The sequence below is a fragment of the Molothrus aeneus genome, chromosome 7 (genome assembly GCF_037042795.1).
Source record: "Molothrus aeneus isolate 106 chromosome 7, BPBGC_Maene_1.0, whole genome shotgun sequence".
Classification (NCBI taxonomy): Eukaryota; Metazoa; Chordata; class Aves; order Passeriformes; family Icteridae; genus Molothrus; species Molothrus aeneus.
In genome coordinates this window covers 23188633-23208561 of record NC_089652.1, presented here as the reverse complement: position 1 = coordinate 23208561, position 19929 = coordinate 23188633, and the positions used below count along the sequence as shown (strand labels likewise).

Here is a 19929-nt window from a genome sequence, read left to right as displayed (position 1 = left end):
GAGTGCCCATGTCCTGTTGTCCTTGCTGTCCCTATAGTAACATGCACCCTCCAGCTTCTTCCTGGAGGGGACAGAGATCAGGGACACAGGGACATTTGAGTGCTCCTGGGATATAAAGGATACATGCTGAAAAGGAAGTACTTTGTGGCACCGGATGGCCATTCTGAGAGCTGGTGGGTGTCTGCTGGGCGTCCAGTGCGGTGGTGGGCAGGTGTCTGTCCAGGGCATAAAGGCATGTGTAGGGATGCGTGCATCTGTCTGTCTGTCCGCGGTGTTCACACAGGCACAGCAGGCTCTGGTTGACACCCAGAGGCTGTTGCCTGCTAAAACGCCTCCATCCCTGCCTGGGAGAAGCTGCCACGCACAGGCAGAGGGGCTCTGCAGCACCTGTGGTGGGGCTGTTCCCAGCGATGCTGTCACACGGGTGCCAAGGTTGAGAGAGGGGCAAGAGGTGAGGGGCTCGGGACAGAGGGGGAGGTGGAGGGAGTTCGGGGTGCAGGATGGGCTCAGCAGCACACATCACGCTGCCCCCGGGGCTCCGTGGGCTCGGGGACAGTGTCCTGGGACACCCCGCCTGCCCCCAGAACAGCGCTGCAGAGAGAGGGTCCTGCCCCGGCTCCCGGAGCAGCAGCACTCGGAAAAGCCATCATCAGGATTCGTTCCGCTGGTGCCAGCGGGAGCGGGAGGCTGGAACGGCTCCGCTGCGGGCACGGCTGGGCCGGGCGGGGCAGCTGCTCCCGGGGATTTGGGGGGCGACTCTGGGTCGGTCAGCCCTCGCTGGCAGGAGGGTCCCTGCAAGCTGCTGAACCGATGTCCGCAGGCACAGATGTTTTGGGGTGATCCCCCCTCCCCATTCACGTCCCAGCCCAGGCCATGGGGACCTGGTTGGACCCAGAGCCAAGGGACGATGGGGACAGACCAGCACCACGGCCGGAGACGTGGCCGCTCTGCGGGGCAGCGTTGGCAGTGTCCCACCCGCTGTCGGCCTCGTGCCCCCAAAACTGCCCCAAAGAGGAGGCTCTGCTCCCGCTCCCCAAGCCCCGGTGCTGCCCTGCCCCAGCCCAGCACCCAGCGGGAGCCGGGATCGAGCCTGGCTGGCGCTGCCGCGGCAGAAGGCCTGGGGCGAGGGACAGACGGGAGAGGCGGGGACGGGGACCATGTCCCCCCTTGTTAACAGCGCCGGACCCTGTAGCCTTTTCAAGGCTCTGAATAGGGGGTGGTACCTCTCTTCTGCTGAATTAGAGGCCGGGGGTTGTTGGAGCTGGTTTAACACGCTCAGACAGGGCTGGAAGGATGGGGAGGGGGGACGTGCTACCCCAGATGGGAACATGTGGGGGTGTCTCCTGTCGCCACATGCCCTTCCTCTCCCTCCCACCCACCATTTATATGGTAATGAGGACAAATTGATGGAGAGACATCCATTGTGGGACCCTCCAGCCCGGCCCTTCTGCCGGCCACCCACCAGCAGCCCCATCCATCACTGCCCAGCTGGGACCCTGCTGGGACCACCCCTCCCCTGGCACTGGCACTGGCACGCTGGGAGATGGGATTGCTTCATGTGCCCATCGGCAGTGGGGCAGCTCCCAGGCTCTCCCTGGGAGCTCACTCCCTGGGGCTGAGTGACAAGCAGAGGATGACATCCAGGCAAGGAAGAGACCCCCATAAGTCCTGTCCGTCAGCTGGACATCATTTTGTCATCAACATTCTTTTCATGTGGGGTTATGGAGCTGTGGGGGAGTTAATGGAGCTTCAGAAAGACCCTAGCATTTTACATAAGGATGTTTTCCCTCCCTCTCACTGCCCTGAAGCCAGCTCAGAGCCAGGCCCTCCCTGCTTTCCCTGCCTCCATCCCAAAGCAGCTGCCATAGACTTGCACCATCCTCCTAATGGGACAAAGAATTCTTCCCCCACACTCAGTGATTCCCTAAAAACCTGGACCCGAGTTGATCTCCCCCAAAGAGCATATTCCCTCCTTGTGCAGCCTCTGCCTCTGGCTCCCCCTGCCTGCCACAGCAGCCTGATTGAAATTTCACTCCATAAAGCACTTCTCGAAAGCCTGACCCCCGTGGCCCCCCGGGGACCAATTTGTCCTTCTCTGTAATAAGAAGCTAATTAAATTAGCTGTGCCGCCTTGCAGAGCCCTTAAATTAGCCCGGTGATGAGGGCCCTCGCTGACAGGCTGCTGCCGAATTGCTTCACACTTGCCGTGCTGGGGGGTCCAGGGAAAGCCCGAGGGAGATGCTGATCCCAGCACAGCCCAGGAGACCACGGCAGGGCAGCGTGGAGATGGGGCAGGGTGTGTTCAGAGAGGTGTGAAGCTGGCACGGGCATGGGGAGGTTGTGTGGGGTGCTGGCTGCTGGACCTTCCTTCTGCTGGCAGGGGGATGGGGTAGAAGGGGAGAGGGCTGACAAGGAGTGAGGGACAGCACTGCCTAACACTAGTGACACTGGAAACCTGCCTACAGGGTACAGGCTCCACCTTCCGGGTTGGTGGGTGTTGTGGTGATTGGGGGTGGTGCAGAAGGATGGACAGGCACTGAGGTGATGAGTCCAGACTGGGATGGAGAGGTATCCCTGGCAGTCCCACAGTGGCTGTCCCTACTACATCCTGCCCACTTGCCCTAGGTTCAGGTGGCTCTAATGATACTTCGGTCCCGTGCAGACTGGGTGAGTCCCACAGCCTCCCCTGGGTATGGATGAAGTAGTGAGGAGAGAGATGTCATCCTTCCGGTGGAGGGCACTGGGGTGACCAAACCTTGCTCCTAGAGAAGCACATGGTGCCCCCTAGCCCTGCCTGCCCTTTAACAGTGGGTGCAGTAAGCACCCCCAGTCCCTGCCTGCCCTCCCTACACCAGAGTTTTCAGCTCCGACTGGGGAGACAATGGATTTATTGGGCTGTGTCCCCAACCAGGAGAGGTACATCCAGTGAAGAGACAAAAACACACCTGCCATCGGCCACGCTCCTGCTCCCTCACTTCATCCTGGACAACAATCACCATCAAAACTGTGCTTTAAAATAATCTTTAAATAATTTCTGCTTTTTGTTAAAAAAAAAAATCACCCCCCCTCCCAACCAAATGATTTCCCACCCCCTCCCTGCCCTTCCATCTCACCCTGCACGCACCCACACTGCCTCCCATCTATGGTACATACAAAGAGCAGATAAATAAATAGAGACGCGTGATGCTACAGGGGGACGTGGGTCACTGCCTCCCTCAGCCCCCTCCCCTCCACTGATGTGCAGCTAGGGAAGGCTGAGGCTCTAGCTAGGGTTGGGAGTGGGGGAACTGTGGCTGCAGCTCTGATAGGACTTTCCCCAGGTCCCAGGAGTGGGTGAGCAGCAATGAATTACCCTGAGGGTTTGGGGTGCTGGGGGCTTGGGGAGGTCAGGCCAGCCAGGGTGTGAAGCTTGAGGAGTTTTTTTAGCTTTGGGGTGGGGAAAGGCTTTTGGGCTGAGCCAGTTCAAGGCCAGATGCTGGGAAGGTTTTCTCCTCTGCCTCTTTCTTCAGGCTCCAGCAGGCTGGGGTTGCAGCCCTGACTCTCCCCACCCCTGCTCTTACCAGTGTGTCTATTCCTGGCTGGCATTTGCACCCTTCTGCCCATGTGTCTGCCTCCACAGCCCCCCTTGCCAGCCAGAGCACCCCACACTGTCACAGCAGCCCCACAGGATGCCCAGCTGGGTGGCTCTGGTGCTGGCTTTGGGCAGAGCTCAGCACCTCACTCCCCAGTCTATCACTCCAGTGAAACTTGTGTCACAAAGTCGGAGGTCTCATGCCAGAGCTGTGCCAGACGCCCCACCCCTGCTTGTTTTGGGTGCCCCTGCACTGGGCTAAGGACAAGGCACAGTCCCAGTACCTGAGTCACCCTCCTTCCAGCTGCCACATCCCAGGGCTGGAAATAGCATTGCCTGCCTTCCCACCCAGGCTTCCTAACAAAGGGCCCTGGGCCCCTCTCCCAAAACTTCCCCACTGGTGCAGACAGGCTGGGAACCTCGGTGGAGCAGCCAGGGCTCTCTGCTCTCCCCCCTCCCATTCAGACTCCATCAGCTAATTCGGCACACGCACACACACATTGCACACACACACACATAGCAGCATGTGGATCCAGCCAGGGGCAGCCCCTGTCCCGGGGGAAAACCCTTCATGCCTCCCTCCTGTCCCCAGGTACAGGGGGTGAGGAGGGGGTGGTCAACATGGAGGAGGCACACCATGGAGCTTCAGTGGCCCCCAACCAGAGGTGGCTGTACCCCAAGCAGGCAGGGCTGGAGGCAGCTCCCCATGGGCACCCAGCTTTGGGAGGGGCTGCTGGCCCCCAGTGAGTCACCCTGCAGCCACCACCTCCACCAGCTGTGCTGGCTGGGGCTGCGGTGCACCCTCAGCTCTCCGCCTGGGATATCCCCAGTGGGTGGAAGCTGTCAGGGGGCAGGATCAGCCTGCCCAGGCGGTAGAGCAGCCCTGAGTACCAGTGCACACCATCCCCCTGCACCCCTGGCCACCCCAGCAGGCTGTGGTAGAGCCGGAGTGGCCAGAAGGCCAGCTGTGCCAGCTGCTGCTCCTGCACCAGAGCGAAGCACGAGGCCACCACGCCGTCCACCACCAGCGTCCCGTGGCGTGTCAGCGGGGCGTAGGCTCCCACGTCCCTGCGGTGCCACACCCGCACCACTTCAGCGGGCTGCAGGCTGCCCCCCCCGGCCACCACCAGCACGAAGTGTCCCGGCTGCACCAGGCTGGCAAAGATGGGACGGAAGCGGGCGGTGGGCGCTGAGGCGTTCTCTGCCACAAAGAGCAGATGGGTGGGCGTCAGCACCAGGCGCCGCGGCGGCTCCTGGGTCTCGATGACGTGGAAGGTGGTGAGGGCACGGGGCTCCTTGTCCAGGAAAGCCAAGAAGTCACTGTAGGTGGGCCTGCCTTCCCCGTCCATTGCCAGCACTCGCTGGCCCGGGCGCAGTGCCCACAGAGGCGTCTGGGCACCATCCTCCAGCGTTGCCAGGGCCCGCCCGGGAAAGCAGCCCCCCGTCTTCGCAGCGGCTGAGTGCTCTGCACAGGGAGAGAGAGACACCAAGGTTACCCATCAGCCACGCCCTCAGCACCACGTTTCCACTGTGCATAACCCTGCAGGCATAACCCTGTCCTGGCATCATCAATGTGAGCTTGTGCCCTACACACCTGTGGCCACCAATGTCCCCATGGCACCTCATCCCCCAGCCACCATGTCACTTGAGGTGGCACCTGGGGACTCCAGCATTGTCCCAGGGCATTGAGCCTGCTGTACAGAGCCAGGTCCCAAGCCCAAAGTAGGTAGCGGGAGTGGGACACAACCACAGCCTGAAATGTGCAAAGCACTACCGAGGGCACCTGAAGCTTGAAAAAGCAAGAGGCAGGGCCCTGAGAGGATGGCAGGCTGAGGAGCAGAGTGCCTGGTCTCACCCTGCACAGCATCCCTGTTCCCTGCAGTGCTGGTCCTGGGTACTGCTTGGGAGGATGCTGCGCCCTTTCCCAGCACTGCAGCGCCCCTCCACCACTCGTCGCAGTCCTGCTCCCTTCTCCCACCTGCTCACCCCTGCACCACTGATGCCAGCCAGCTCCTGCTTCTCTGGGTTGTAGGGAGGTGTCACAATCTGTGGCCATCATCATGCAAAAGCTACCAGCTTCCTGGGTAGGGCTTCCCTAGGGATTGCCACAGGGTAAAGGACCCAAACTTTCTGTGCTTGTCTCCTGGGATGGTGGCACAAAGCTCCTGCCCCTCCCCAGATGAAGTGTCACCAGAGGCCCATTCTGGCACTTAGCAGGGGAACCCTGGCTTCCCAAGGAATGGTGGTTAGCTACATCAGCAGCAGTGTTCCCCCAAGTCCCAGCACTTCCCAAGTTAGTGTCTATATGATGTGTCCCACCCTCTGCCAGTGGCATCTCACCTCAGGGTCCTGCTCCTAGCTCTACACAGTTCCATCCTTGCGCTCTAAGCCACCTCTCAGGGCCCTCTCCCAGCTCTCTCATCTAATCCCTGAATGTGCCCTCCCAGATGGCACTGCCCCCATCACTCCCCAGGTTTGGGCAGAGCCAAATCCCAGCCCCCAAGCCCATGAAGAGAGGCATCCATCTCTGGGACAGAATCCTTTTATTGCTCAGAAGAGGTGCAGTGTCTGCCCTGTCCTTGCCCCGGAGGCCAGGTCCCAAATCCTGCACCCTGCATCCCCTGGCAGGCAGCAGAGCAGGAGGGTGAGAGGGGTGCCTGGCAGAAGTGGATGGCATAGGTGCTGGGCATGGAGGGGTCGGTGGGTGCAGGGAAGGACCCGAGGAGACACAATACATACAACAGGCCATGTGGCCATCCATACAAAAATAAAAGCCATTTACTAAGAGGCAGGAGCAGCCCGGCTGCCCTCTGTACACAGTTCTGAGGGGATCAGGATGTGTATCCCACAGCCTCCACCACACACTCTTGGGTTGCCCATGGCCTTGGGGAAAAATATGGGGGACCCAGAGGCCTGAGGAGCTGCTGCAGAGTGAGGGGAATATGACCAGCCTCTAGAAGCCCTTCAGGGCCTCAGGGCCCCAGTCTGCTGCTTGGGTTATGGCATCCCTTTTCAGTTGGTCCAAGGGGAGCATTCAAAAGCCTCTGTCTTTCTCCAGGGGCACAGCCCCACTCCTCTGGCCAGCCTCATAGCTGTGGGGTCATGGTTGTTGCTTCGGAGCCTGGCCCCACTCCTGCTGCCAGCCCCACAGGGTGCCCGGGGGCACGGGAGTCCTGGTCCTCCGGCCACGTTTTGTCCCTCTTCTCCGGGGGTGCATGGCTCCCTCTGTGCGGCGCGGCGGCCCCGCTTCCATCGCCGGCCGGCGTGGTGCCCGTCCTGGCATCAGCACGGGGAGCGGGTCAGCGCGGGGGGCCGGGCTGCCGTCTGGGGGTGTCGAGCCGCTGGCTGCGGGCTAGGGCGGTAGGACAGGCACAGTGCCGTGGAGCTGAGCCGAGCCCGGGGACGAGAGGCGCGGGGCAGCACAGGCATACCGGCACCGCCGCGCACGGCGTGCGGGCACGGCTGTGCGGGCACGGCTGTGCGGGCACGGCTGTGCGGGCACGGCTGTGCGGGCACGGCGTGTGCGAGGGCACGGCTGTGCGGGCACGGCCCTGCTGCTCGGGGTGGGGGTGCCAGCAGCCGCCAGGCTCCCTCCGAGCCCTCCCCGGCTGTCGCGGCGCGGGCAGAGCGCGGCCCCTCCCGGCGGCGGCGGCGGCCGGAGCCGAGCGCGGGGCGCTGCTGCCCTCTGCAGCCGGCAGCCAGCGCGGAGCCCAGCCCGGGCACGGCTGCTCCTCCCGGCGGGGCTCGCAGCCCACGCAATCCCCTCCGCACCACGGGCAGGGCCTGAGAGCAGCTCTCGCCCCGTCCTCCACCCTGCCGCCCCCTCTGCAGCGCACCGCGCAGGAGGAAGCGAACACCAGCAGCGACGACAGCGCCTCTGAAAGCACCACCCAGCTCTGCTCCCCTCTGCAAATGGTGCTGCACAGCCAAGAGCCGATCCCAGGGTACCCTGGCCTGTCCCTGTCTGGATGGCCCTGACCCCATCCCTGGCTAGGCAGGGATGGACAGATGCTGCTGTGACAGCAGAAGCTCAAAAGCAGCCAGCAGTGGAGAGGGACAGGGCTGGATGAGGCTGAGCATGGGCACTAAGGGACTGCAAGGGCAGAGGCAAGGGAGACAGGGGCCATGGACATACTGGGGGCTCAGGCTGGGGAAGAAAGGGATGTGGGATGAGAAAAGGAAGAGGGTAGAGAGAGTGGGTCAAGATGTAGGTCTATGGGAGCCAGATGGGGAATTTGCCCCATTTACTGGCTGGCCACAGGTGTGTGACTCACTCCCCACCTGACTGTCTGCCCCAGATAGGGAAATCAAGATGCAAAAGCTGGCACCCCCTGCAGGAGCACCCCACCCAGCCAGCCAGGCTCCCCGGGTTCTCTGGGTATGCTGCAGGAGGGAGTCTGGCCCCCAGCTCTGCTCACTGCCCCCAGCCCAGACTTACCTGACTTGACAGAGCAGTGGATGTGTGCCTTGGACTCGTAGTAGACCCAGTCGAAGCCAGCCTCCACGGCCAGGCGAGCCAGCATGCCGTACTTGTTGCGGTCCCTGTCCGAGGTTGTGATGTCCACAGCTCGGCCCTCGTAATGCAGCGACTCTTCCGAGTGGTGCCCGTCCTCATCCCAGCCCTCCGTCACTCTCAGCTTCACCCCTGGCCACTGATTCATGACAGAAATGGCCAGCGAGTTCAGGCGGTCCTTGCAGCGCTGTAGGGCAGAGGGACAGAGTCAGCAAAAGCTTTTTGGAAGGAGGATTTGGCTGCCTGCTTGGCAGGCTGCATCCTACCGTGCTTCCATTAATCCTCCCTGGGCCCTCAGGGAGGGCCCTGGGGGCTGGTCCAGCACAGGAAGATCTGAGAACATGAAGTGCCTTGTCTACCCCATGCTCTCCAAACTCCCTGCAGAGCCTGACACCCCACTGCTGGGCAGAAGAGAGTGCACCCTACAGGGCACCCTTCTCCTCCCTCTCTCCCCCCATCCCAGGCTCACTTGAGAGCCTGTTGGGCAACAGAGCCTGGGCTGAGCTGAAACACCCTCTCTGCTCAGCTGCCCTGTGCTAACTGCACCCCAGCAGTTCCCATCTGACAGGAGGAGGATACAGGAGCTTCAATCCTGCTGCTTCCTGGCTGGGAGGAGGTCCCAGGGACCTTAGGGCTGTTTCCAGGCACAAATTAAACAACCTGCCCTGTCCTCAACACAGCTCTGCTTGGTATGGCTGCTCAAGTGTGTGTAACAAGGACACAGTACTGGGCAGACCCATGGCATCAGCCAGTCTCTGCTCCTGTGGGAAGTGCCAAACCTGCCCAAGAGCTCTGTTGTGCTGGAACAGAAAGAATTGGAGTGAAGCCCCCTTCGCCTCTCTGCACCACAAGGGCTGAAAATCCTGGGCCGAGGAACAGCAGCAGATCTTAAAGGCCCCAGACCCTGTGGCCACAGAGGTCACACATGCAAGTAGGTGCCCATGGCAGTCCTCCCCAGCAAGCAGAGGGATGCCAGCCCCAAATGCCTGTTTCGCAGTCCTCCCAGCCTTACCCTGCCCTGCCCCACATCCCCCAGCCACAGCTGAAGGTCAGGGAAAGATCAAAACTCTGTGTGCTTGACTTGCAAAAGTACAGCCCCAGCTTCTGGTCCTTTGCTAAAGGGATGGAGGAGAGATAGAAAATGTGTAAGAAAAGGAATATGGGAGGTTCTACAGAAAACCAGGTGAACAGACTAGTGCTGTGCAGCCCAGAAAGGAGATTCTGTGAGATCCTGAAAAATTGTAGAATTGAGTGAGTTGGAAGGGACCCATATGATCAAACTCCTGGCCCTGCACAGCACACCCTAAGAACCACAACAAGTGAAACTGTATAAAACTTAAGGCAATTTAAAAGAGACAAGCTGAGATTGGGGTGTTTTTACCACTGGCTCTAAAGGCTGAGGTTCACACCTACAGGAACAGCTGGTTCTGAGGTAGCCAGCTGGATCAGGAGTCCCATTGTCACCACCCAGTGCTTGCTGGGTGGGAGAGCTCTGTCTCCACAGAAGTAAAAGACTCCTTCCTGCCATTCCCCAGGAAACAAGGAGTCCCATAAAATCAGGGCAGAGGACAGAGCATTCATGGTCAGACACAAAGCCAGTCCTGGGAAGCATTAAATGAAATGACTGGACAACAGCTTAAAACACAGCCACTGCTGGGGACGTATCTGTGTGATGCCCAGCTCATTACTGGAGCTCCCCACCGTAGCATGCCATGGGTCCTGAGACAGTTACAGCAAGCATGAGCCAGGGCTTTAAAACCTGATGCTGGCTACATACCCAGGCTCAGAAATGCCCCAACACTGCTTCTGCAGGGGCTGAAAATGTAGGTCCTCACCCTGTCCCCAAGCACCTGCTCCCATCCTAGGAAGGTGGGCGCTGCTGCTCTTGAGGAAACCTGCTCTCCCTTGGCAGGGTCCAGGCCCAGGGAAGGGCAGTGCCAGGCAGGCCTTTGCCCCACATAAGGCCTGCCGTCATCCCACAGCTCTCTGGGCGTGGGGAGATAAGCCAGGAAGGTGCTGGACAAACAGTTTGCTAGGTGAGGGGAGGAGGAATAGGGAGGAGAGTGACTTTTGTCCCCGTCCAGCACCACTGCGGTGCCACTTGGCACATGTGACAAGTTGTTCCCAAGGTCCCTGGCTCTACCGGGACCCCGCAGTAAGGGAATTCAGCACTGGAAGTGAGGAGGGAATCCCTGGAGCCCCCCTGCATCCCCCCCAGCCATCACTCCAGGCATTCCTTTAGTACTACCATGCCAGGACCCCGCTCTGGGCACCCCTCCGGCCCTCACTGCCAGCTTTTCTGTCCTCCAGGGGCACCCTGCGCGCACAAAAACAACGAGACTGTGCCAGCCTTTTCCCCCAGGCAGGGACAGCGTCAGGCAGAGCCCGGGAGCGCCCTGTCCCAGCTCTGCCGGTGCCATCGGTGGCCAGCAGGTGTCAGAGCGCGGGAGGGACCGGCGGGGACCGCAGGGAGCAGGGACCGATGGACAAGAACCGGGCAGGCACAGGCGGGGCGGGGAGGAAGCAGGTACTGACGGGGGGGAATGGTGAGCAGGGCACCAGCGGACCAGGAACAACCACGGATCGGCAGGGAAGAAGCCACTAGGAGGAGGAAACAGGCAGGGATGAGCGAAAATAAATAGGGAGCAAGCAGTGATAGGCAAGGCTGAGCAGGTGGGGATGGGCAGGGAGCAGGCACAGGCGGCAGAGAGAAGACAGAGATAGACAGGGATGGGTAAGGAGCAGGCAGCAGTGGTCAGGGAGCACACAGGAGCTGCAGGAAGTAGGTAGAGATGGGCAGTGTCTGCCCAGGGGCTCTGCTGCCTGTACAAACAGGTAGGCAGGGACCAGAAAATTCATAAACCCCCTGTCCACGGGGTCTGTGCTTGAGGGTGATTGCAGGGAGGGCACAGCTTGTCCCTGTAGTGGTGCAGATGACCAGGCACCCCCAGCTCACATGCAGAATGGGGCCCCATAAAGCTGGTGGCTCTGCTGTCCCATGCACCTCATGGTGAAGATCATGGGGATGCTGGGCTGAGAAAAGAAGTTCTACCCACCTTCTCCCCAACCTCTGCATCTCCCTTTTTGTGTCCCTGCCAGGGACAGAACCATACCCTGTGGGGCAAGCCAAACCGCTGTAGGGAAGGCAGCAGGACAGAGCTCCAAGATGGGGTTGCCGATCAGCAGGGACCCCAGGGTCATTTCAGGGGAAGTGTGAAAGACACTCAGGTGTGACCACAGTCTCAGCAGAGGTGTCATGAATGGAGTGTGCTTGGCCACAGCTACTCCCATGCCCAGAGCCTGTCCAGGAGAAGAGGGGTCTTACTAGCATCTCCTCCTGAAGGGAGGTTTCCTCCAAAGGAAGCCAAAAGTCCTACCCCAAAGTCTTCATGAGAAATTCCTCATCACTGCAAGGATGGTCTCCGTGTCAGTTGGACAAGCAGTGGCTGCAAGGGATGGTGGTTGGGGTAGGGAGAGGCTGGGTTTGGGACTCCATGGGGGCAGGGGACCCACGGCATTCCTGGGCCAGGCTGCTGGGGAGAGGTGAGGCGGGTTCTGCCTCCAGCCTTATCTCAGCACCTCCGAGTGGGACCAGTGAGAGCAAACACACTGGAATTCTTGAGGAAGATGAAACGATAAAGGAAAGGCAGGCAGAGAGCAGCACTACCCACTCCTCTAAGCAGGCGACATCTTCCGGCTGCCTGGGACACCCAGACCCTTGGACTTGGGGAAAGAAAACAGGTTTGAAGTGAGTCAACAGCAGTAAAAGCCAGTGCTCTGGGGGAAGGGACAAGGAGTTGGGTCAATGGCCTTTCCCAACCCATAGCAACACAGGACTTGGTGCCAGAGCTAGAGTTCCCACATCTGGGGGGATCTCCCCCAGCCAGGGGCCACAGAAAAATCCCAGAGGGCTGTGGGATGGCAGCAAGCTACCAGAAATCATGCCACCTCCATAGCAAGAGGAAGAATTCCTTGCAGAGCTGCCCAAGGCACAGTGGTACCCATCTGTGCATGGATGTGTGGTGGCCGGGGACCCTACTGGAGTAAGAACCCTCATTTGTGCAACCCAGGAAGACCAAGATGCTTCTAGGTGCTCTGCCAACAAGGCAGTGGTACAGCATGAAATGTTAGGCTGGCACACCGAGATCTCCCTCTCCCAGGTGTGCTGAGGGGCACTGCCTGGGTTACAGAAGGTGGAGGGAGCACTCTCAGGAGAAAACACAGCAAGAAGCATTCTCCTGCCTCCAATTATGTCATCCACTTCCCCGATGTATGGACCAGAGGAGCTCACTGCTTCCTCAAATATCCCTGAAGCTGTTCCCCAGGGGAGGCAGGTTACAGCCCAGCCCCAGGGCTCCAGTCACCAGCAACCACAACTTGTGCAACTCCCCAAGCTTGCTGCCTTGCAGGGGATCCTGCTCCCTCTACTACAGTCCCCAGCCTGAAAACCAACCTGGACTATGGTCCCTGCCCTGAGGGACCTGCTCTCAGGGCACACGGGGCTGCAGAGCTGTCAAGCCAGCACCCAAGAAGCTTCTCCTCCCAATGTTAGGAACACCTTGGTCAGACACTATGGCCAGGGCCTTGCTCAGTGCCCACCATCACAGTCCCTCATGTTCACCCACCTGCCAGCCCCTGACCGGGGGCACAGTGGGCAGAAGGGGCAGCCCAGCTCCCCTCTGCTTCCCCCAGGAGCTCGTTCAGGCTGTAACCCTGCTGAGGCTGGTAGCCAGGTTTCTTAGCAAGGCCGTGCGGCTCCTTATCTGCATTCCTGAAACCCTCAGGCATTCTCCTGGCAATATTAAAACACAGAGTAACCTTCGTCCAGCATCACCCCCCCTCCTCTGCTGTCGTCTGTGTCGTTCACCCCCCCATCCTTCCTGCCAGCCCCGGGTACTTGTGAGCTGACTGCAACAAGGCATTGGCAGTAACAGGCTGTCCCCAGCCCTGAGCACAGCAAGCAGCTCCCCCTGAGCACCCTGCACCATCCCACATGAGACATGCAGGAAGGGGAGCACTGAGGGTTTCAGTGTCAGAGTGGGGACAAGGTCAGCAAGGGCACTCCTGGACACAGCAGCACACCAGGCTCTGGTCTATCCCTCGGATCCAACGGGCAGGCTGCCTGCCCTGCCAGCGGGGAGGCAGAGTAGAGGGGTAGGGGCAGGATGGCTGCATGGGCCAGGGTGCTGCTTGAGCAGGGAACAGCGCAGCACAGCCCTGCTGGATCGAGGGGATGTGGGAGGATGCTGCTGGATCGGGGGCAGTGTGGCACAGCTCAGGGGCACAGGGCCGGCTGCTGCCAGCTTGGAGTGCAGGGCTATGCCAGCCTGGGGACCAGTGGGACAAGAGTTGAGGGGCAGCAACGCAGGGTGCTGCCAGCTCGGGAGTCACAAGGGCATTCCTCGGGGTGCAGCAAGACACGGGTGCCACAGGCTCCGAGGAGCAGCGGGGCAGGCTGCTGCCGTCTTGGGGGACAAGGTGCTGCCGGTTCCGGGAGCAGGGTGCTGCCGTCCCAAGGCGCAGCGTGCTGTCCGTCGCGCACAGCGCAGCCGAAGGAACAGAGCGCCCGGCAAAGGGAGATGCATTCGCTGCACGCCGGCAGCCCGGAGCCGGCACCGGGATGCCCGGGGCAGGACGGGGAAGCCGCAGCGCGGGGCCCACACGGTCCCCGGAGAGCGGGTGGCAGGGCGCTCTGAGGCAGCCCCGGTGCCCGCAGATGCCCGGCGCAGGGGTAGAACCGGGCGGCAGCGGTGCCGTACCTGGGTCATGAGCCGGTCGGCGCCAGTGTTCTCCTCGTCCTTGAAGATGATGTCGGGGTTGTAGTTGGGCGTCAGCTCCTTGAAGCGCTCCGAGTTACGCGCGATCTTGCCCTCGTAGCGGCCGCTAGCCCCCAGCGTCTTCTCGGGGACGTTGGGGCTGAACTGCTTGTAGGCGAGTGGGATGAGCTTGCGGGGCGGGCGGCGGCGGCTGCCCACCACCCTGCCCGGCCCGCAGCCGCGCACGGCCGGCGCCAGCAGCAGCGCGCACCCGCTCAGCAGCAGCAGCAGCCGCGCCGGCTTCATGGCGCGCCCGGCGGCCCCGGGGCGGCCCGGGGCACAGGTGGCTCCGGGTCCCCACTAAGCTCGGCCGCCGCTCCCGCCGCCCGGCCCGGGGCTCCCCATGCGGCGCGCAGCCGGCGGGCAGGTGCCGGTGCCGGCGGCGGCGGCGGGGCGCGGCGGCTGCCCGGCGCGGGTGCGCTCCGGCTGCCCGGTGCGGCGAGCTGGCGTCGGCCCGCTCTGAGCTGCCGTGGCCCGGCGGCGGCAATAAATAGCGAAGGGCCGTTTGTTTTGGCAGGCGAGCGGCCGCTTGCGGGGCGCGGGGCGCGGGGCTCGGCGCTGCCGGAGCCCTCCGCGGTTTGCGCCTCGGCGGTCAGCGCGGCAAGGCTGGAGCCGGAGCCGGAGCCGCCGCTGCCTCGGCTCCCTGGGCAGGAGTGAGAGGGGAAATTGAAGAGATCCGGGACCGGGAACCGCCAGGACCGCACCCTGCCGGTGTCCCAGCCTCCCAGCGCCCTCCCTCTCTCGCCTCCTCCCCGTGGAACCTGCCCCGGGCCGCCCGCAGCCTCCTCCCCCCTGCCGAGCCCCGCAGCCCACCCGACCGGGGGTGCCCGCCGCCACCTGCCCCCCGGGGCAGCCCCGCCGCCGCCCCAAGGTGCGCCCGGGCCGCCGCGCACCCTCGGCCCCCCTTGGCGGGGCGTCCTGCGGGGCTCCCTCGCGGCGGAGGGGGCGCGGGGTGGCACCCCCGGGGCTCCGGCCCCCGCCGCGCCGCCTGCTCGCCAGGGGCCCGGGCCTGCGGGCGGGGATCAAACAGAGCAGGGAGGCAGCTGGTTGAAATTTAACCACAATATTCTCGCTCCCCATTGTTTCCAGGGAGGCCCGATATTTCCACAACAGGATTATGGCATCTGATTAACTCGCTGAGACAACAATGAGGGGCTGGGATGGGCTTCCCCTTCTAGCTGCCAAAAGGGGAAAGTAAATATAACACCCTGATTTCAGGAGCGAGGGTTTGAAGGGCCCCCCCCGGTTCTCCCCCAGCTGTGTGCCGGGGAGGGGTCCGGCACGGGACTGCATGAGCACCCTCTGGTTCCCTAGGATCTTCCCAGGTGAGGCAGTGCCTTGGGATGCCCACACACACAGACTCTCACAGGGATGTTCCCTCGCCAGCTCTTCTGTGAGCGCAGGGCACGGCTCACTCATAGGGATACACAGTGGCCAGGCTGGAATAGCCCAGACAACCAGCTCTGGCTGCAGGGCTTTGCTGCTCTCAACAGGACCAGGCAGCCTGGGCATGAGGGATGCAGGCTGGGGAGCCAGCATCACCCACAGACTTGGGATGCTGCTGTCTAATGCCCCCAGCAGACCATTCCCTTTGCAGGATCTGCAAGCAAATTGCAGCTGGCCAGAGGTGTCTCCATCAGGTTTTTACACTCAGTTGCCACGGTCCATCAGATTTTTGTACTGGTTTTCATACTGTGCACCCAAAAGCAATGCCCAGGGCCTCTCTGAAGACCTGCCACTGAGCAGGATGGTAAGATACAGCTGTCCCACTGTCCCTGCACATGATGGAGCTGGGGTGTCTGACCAGCAGCCCCAGGCCACCCCACTTCTACACTTCTTTGGCCGATCATTCCAGTGGAGCATCCTAAGGGCATCGGCAGAGAAAGCAGAGGGAATGCACCACAGCATCATTGTCCACCCCTGCCCTTGGCTTCTCAGTGATGCAGAAGGGACACAACTCTCTGTGCATCACTAGCACAGGAAAAATAGACCCTATGGACCCTGGACTAGGTTCACAGGATCCTCCAGGGCGGTTTGTACTCCCAACAAGAGGAGCCTAGCTTCCCACTTTGCACAACACAAGACTGTGAAGCAGGATGATCTGGGATAGCACTGCATCTGGAGGCTGCAGCACTTCCCCAGGGAGAAGTTGCCTATGAATGCCAATGTCACAAACCCAGACGTCCCAATAAGCTCTGCAGCCTGGCAGCATGCAGTGTGCATGTCACAAGCCACTGTCCCCCTCCCAGCTGCTCCAGGCTCACAGTAAGCAGCCTAGCCCTGCCCTTGCTGGTGACAGCATTCATGTCTCATGGAGGCCCAGGTTGGAAGACAGGGTTTGGGTTTGCTAGTGACAGCAACTCCTGCCCATGCAGGGGCCGTGGCATTGTGCATTGGTTCTGGCCACAGCAAGCAGTGGCAGTGCCCTGTGGCTGGGTGCAGAGTCTGCAGAGTCCATCACCTCTCCTGCAGCATTCCCAACGTCAGCCAGAGTTCTCCTGCCAGGCAAAGCCTTTGGGGCACCAAGGGCTGAGTGGGACAGGGACACCAGGCACAATAGGGGAGCCAAGCTGGGTGTACAGGGGGGCAGCTGGAGGCTGAGCTGTCTGGGAGGCTGTCACTGGTCGGGATAACCAGTGTTAAAGGGGGAAACTTTGCCTGGGGAGAGGGAGTCCTGCTTGGGAAACTGATGGGAAGGGACCCTTGCTGCTGCAGTGGGAGAGATGAAACGTTTGTTCACATGGCATTTCCCTCAGCACTCGGCCCCTCTCAGGCACTTCTGGCCTGGACGCCAGGGCGCACTGCTCCTGCCCGCATTCCGAGAGGGCACCAGTGCCTCTTTCCTCTGCCCTTCGGCTGTCCCCAGCAGGCATCGCACTGTCCCTGCCCCAGCAGCAGTGCAGCATCCCGCCCGCCCCTTGCTGGGCTCCCAGGGCTGCCCGGAGCTGGGCGCTGCGCAGGGACGCGCGGCGGAGCCGAGCCAGGCAGTCTAGGTGGTGCTATTTCTCTATTTTTGCACTGCACGGGTTTGGGATTTTCCTCTCCCTATTCGCTGCCTTGGTCGTCTTCTTCTCTCTCTCTCTCCCTCTCTCTCTCTCTCTTTTTTTTTTCTTTTCCTTTTCTAAAAATACTTGACAGCGATTGAAAGGTCCCTTTAATCGAGGCCACAGAGCCCTTATTAAGGGCACGGGTCGGGGTGCTGGGCCGTGCCCAGCATAACGGCTTCATTAAACCCTGCGAAAACTAATATTTATGGAATCAAATTTATGGAGGCCGAGGCCGAACTTGTGGCCTTTAATGTGTGTCGGGAGCTCAAATCCAGCTGGCTCCAGGGAGGAGGGGGTGGGGACAGTGAAGGAGACCCCAGCAGGACAGCATGGGACAATGTGTAGTGACATTCCCTGGAGCTGGCAACAAGCTGGGCCAGGGAGGAACCAGTGGCCCCAGGCTGGAGTCCTGAGGGCCACGGTCCCTGCGGTTCCCTGGGGGACATTGGCAAAGCTCTTTTTCCTACTGTCTTCCCTCTTCTGCTTTTATTTACCCCCCATCCATGCTCCCACATCCCCACCTCCCCTTTCCTTGGGAGAGAAGTGAATGGAACAAGATCTGTCCCTGCAGCAGGTCTTTAGGGCTGCTGGACACTCCACAGAGACTTTGCAGCTGGACAGGGCTCACGAGCAACCTCTCTGCAGCATCCCTGGGACTGGCTCCCCTGAGCTGAGCACCCCAGGGAGAAGCAGAGACACAGTAATTCACAGGAATGACCCAGGGATGCAGGTGCTGGTTTGCACCACCCACTCCTCCCCTACAGAGTCCACCAGCCTCTGCCACAGCCAGGTTGGCATTGTTTCAGCCCTGCCTCTCCCTGTGATGTCTCCTCAGACCCAAAGGGGATAGACAGATGCCCTCACTGGGGTGATAAGCACTCCTCCTGAACATGGGGGAGCAGCACAAACCCCAGAGCCAGCACAGAGCTGAGGGATGAGGCTCACAACAGAGCAGCTCCTACACCAGAGATGGAGTCCATATGGATGGAGCAGGGCTTGCACCAGGGACAACCAGGTGCCAGAAGATACAGGAAACTGTTAAGCTGCTAAGCTCCTGCTGCCCTGGTCCTACCCTTCGGCAGGACCCCCCTGGGGGCAAGTGCCCAGCAGGCAGACTCAAAGCTGCCAAGATGTGATGTTTGCAGATGGGAAAATGCAGGATACATAAGCTACGGCAGTCGGCACGAGCTCCCCATCCCATGGATTTCCCTTCCCACCACCCACCCTGCCCTGCATGCTGCTCCCTCAGAAAGGAAATATAAAAAGCCACTGGTTGCACTCGCCCTGGGACTGGTGGGCTGTGGCCCAGCAAAGGCCCTTTCATTCCCCTCCACAGACACAGGGACTGCTCCGGATGTTTTTGTTTCCCCCTTGCTGCCCAGGAGAGCAGGCAGCATGCCTGCAGCTGGCCCAGCCCCAGGGACCAGGGCAGCTGGGGGCATGGATCCCTGTCCCAGGAGGGCAGCACCCCTGGCTGCAGCCTGCCTGCTGCCTGGCTCTCTGCCTACTGTTTTCAGACCTGTCCCGGGCACAGGAATGGGATCCCAGACCTGAAAGGAAGCATGTGGACCCAGGGGCTGGAAGAGGAGAGCAGGAGTGGACGGACAGACAGATGGATGGACGGACAGATGGATGGATAGATGGATGGATGGATGGATGGATGGATGGATGGATGGATGGATGGATGGATGGATGGATGGATGGATGGATGGAGTGTGAAGGGATGGAAGTGGTGTTTTGTGTCCAGGGAGCATCTGTAACATGCTCCAGGGCTGCTCCCAGGCCTGGCAGCTTTCAGTGTGTGTTTTGGTTGTCTCCTGCTCCTTGGAGGCCAAAGCATGGATCAAGCCAGTATCACCTGCCCAATAACTATGGTGGAGGTGCCTGCAAATGCAGTGTGTCCCTCACTCTATCCAGGGCCTTTGCCAGCCTGCTTCTGCAGGCACCAGCACACAGGGTGTGTATCCTGGTATGGGACAAGAACATGGGCTCCAGCCCCCTCAGCTGCATCCCCATGATCTGGGCATCCCCTAGTGCACACCCCAAAACACACACTGCTGCTCAGGGTGAGGCACAGCATGGCTGGGAGCTGTGTGCTGTGCCACAGCAATGAGCTGCTGTCACCTCACTGACCAGAGTCACTGCAAGCCCCTGGGACATCAGGACTGGCCTGAGGGGGACCCAGCAGCACCAAAGGTTACATCCCTTCCTAGACACTACAGGCCTGGTGGGACAGAGCAGGAGAGGGAATCTCACCCAGACACAGCCCTTTATTGAAAACCCACTCAAGAGCAGCCAAACCCCACAGCTCTGCCAGAGCCCCAGCTGTCCCACACCCACTGGCAGCATCCCTCCCACTTCTCTCAGGTCCAGCACTGGCTCTGCCATGAGAGGAAGCTTGGGCAAACTCTGCACCAGGGAAGAGTTAGAAAAGCTGTTTCCTGAAACACTGTTGAAGAAAGGAGCTCCATCTCCCCAACTGGAGACATCCTGGAGACATCCAACTGGAGACACCCATCCATGACATGGGCAGGGTCCACAAGGAGATGCAGAGAAGAGCAGTCAATGCATGGGTTGTCTGCACTGCCTCTCTTGGATGCTGGGGGAAGCAGAGACCTCAGCAGGGTTGGCAGCAATCCTTCAGCTGAAGAGCCCTTTTGCCTTCTTTGGCTTGGCCTTGGCTGCAGGCAGCCGGGGCTTCTGAGCTGGGGAGGAGGCTGGCTGGAAACAAGAGGAGGCAGTGTCAGTTCCACCTTGGGGAGTCATGCAGGATGTGTGCAAGTGTGCAAGCAGTGACATTCCTGTCATCTGTGTTGTGGGAGTGCAAAATATACATACGTGCAATCACACACTCAGGATGCAGGGGCTAGAATGGGCTAGGAACTAAGCTGAGACTCCTAGCCCATCCTGGATGGGCAGAGTGCTTGGATGAGAGGAGGGAAAGGAGATGTGGGCCCCATCCTGCCTTTGGTACAGAGAGAC

The 19929-nt window shown here is 60.8% G+C and overlaps 2 protein-coding genes across 4 annotated transcripts in view; both read right to left on the bottom strand.

Moving 5' to 3' along the window:
- Window positions 1-3192: 3192 nt before the first annotated feature.
- Window positions 3193-14146, bottom strand: IHH (Indian hedgehog signaling molecule). The gene is made up of 3 exons (XM_066553621.1): window positions 13844-14146; window positions 8010-8271; window positions 3193-5036 (listed from the first exon to the last, which is right to left on the bottom strand). Exons 1-3 carry the CDS (start codon window positions 14144-14146, stop codon window positions 4375-4377), a joined length of 1227 nt encoding a protein of 408 aa, XP_066409718.1. The 3' UTR covers window positions 3193-4374.
- A 5051-nt stretch (window positions 14147-19197) lies between these two features.
- Window positions 19198-19929, bottom strand: part of NHEJ1 (non-homologous end joining factor 1) — a 42350-nt gene continuing 41618 nt past the window's right edge. For 2 of the 3 annotated variants that reach the window (XM_066553522.1, XM_066553524.1), the window contains one exon: window positions 19198-19664. In XM_066553522.1, the coding sequence (XP_066409619.1) occupies window positions 19311-19664 (354 nt within the window). In that variant the 3' untranslated portion in view covers window positions 19198-19310. Of the gene's footprint in view, window positions 19669-19929 lie in introns of all 3 variants that reach the window. The other variant, XM_066553523.1, reaches the window with a different exon arrangement.

Coding starts and splice junctions, on each gene's coding strand:
- IHH (XM_066553621.1), bottom strand. CDS start 14,146: ATGAAGCCGGCGCGGCTGCTGCTGCTGCTGAGCGGGTGCGCGCTGCTG. Junction 8,272..13,843: donor CCGACCGGCTCATGACCCAG/GTACGGCACCGC, acceptor TCTGCCCTACAG/CGCTGCAAGGACCGCCTGAA. Junction 5,037..8,009: donor CCACTGCTCTGTCAAGTCAG/GTAAGTCTGGGC, acceptor CTCCCTGTGCAG/AGCACTCAGCCGCTGCGAAG.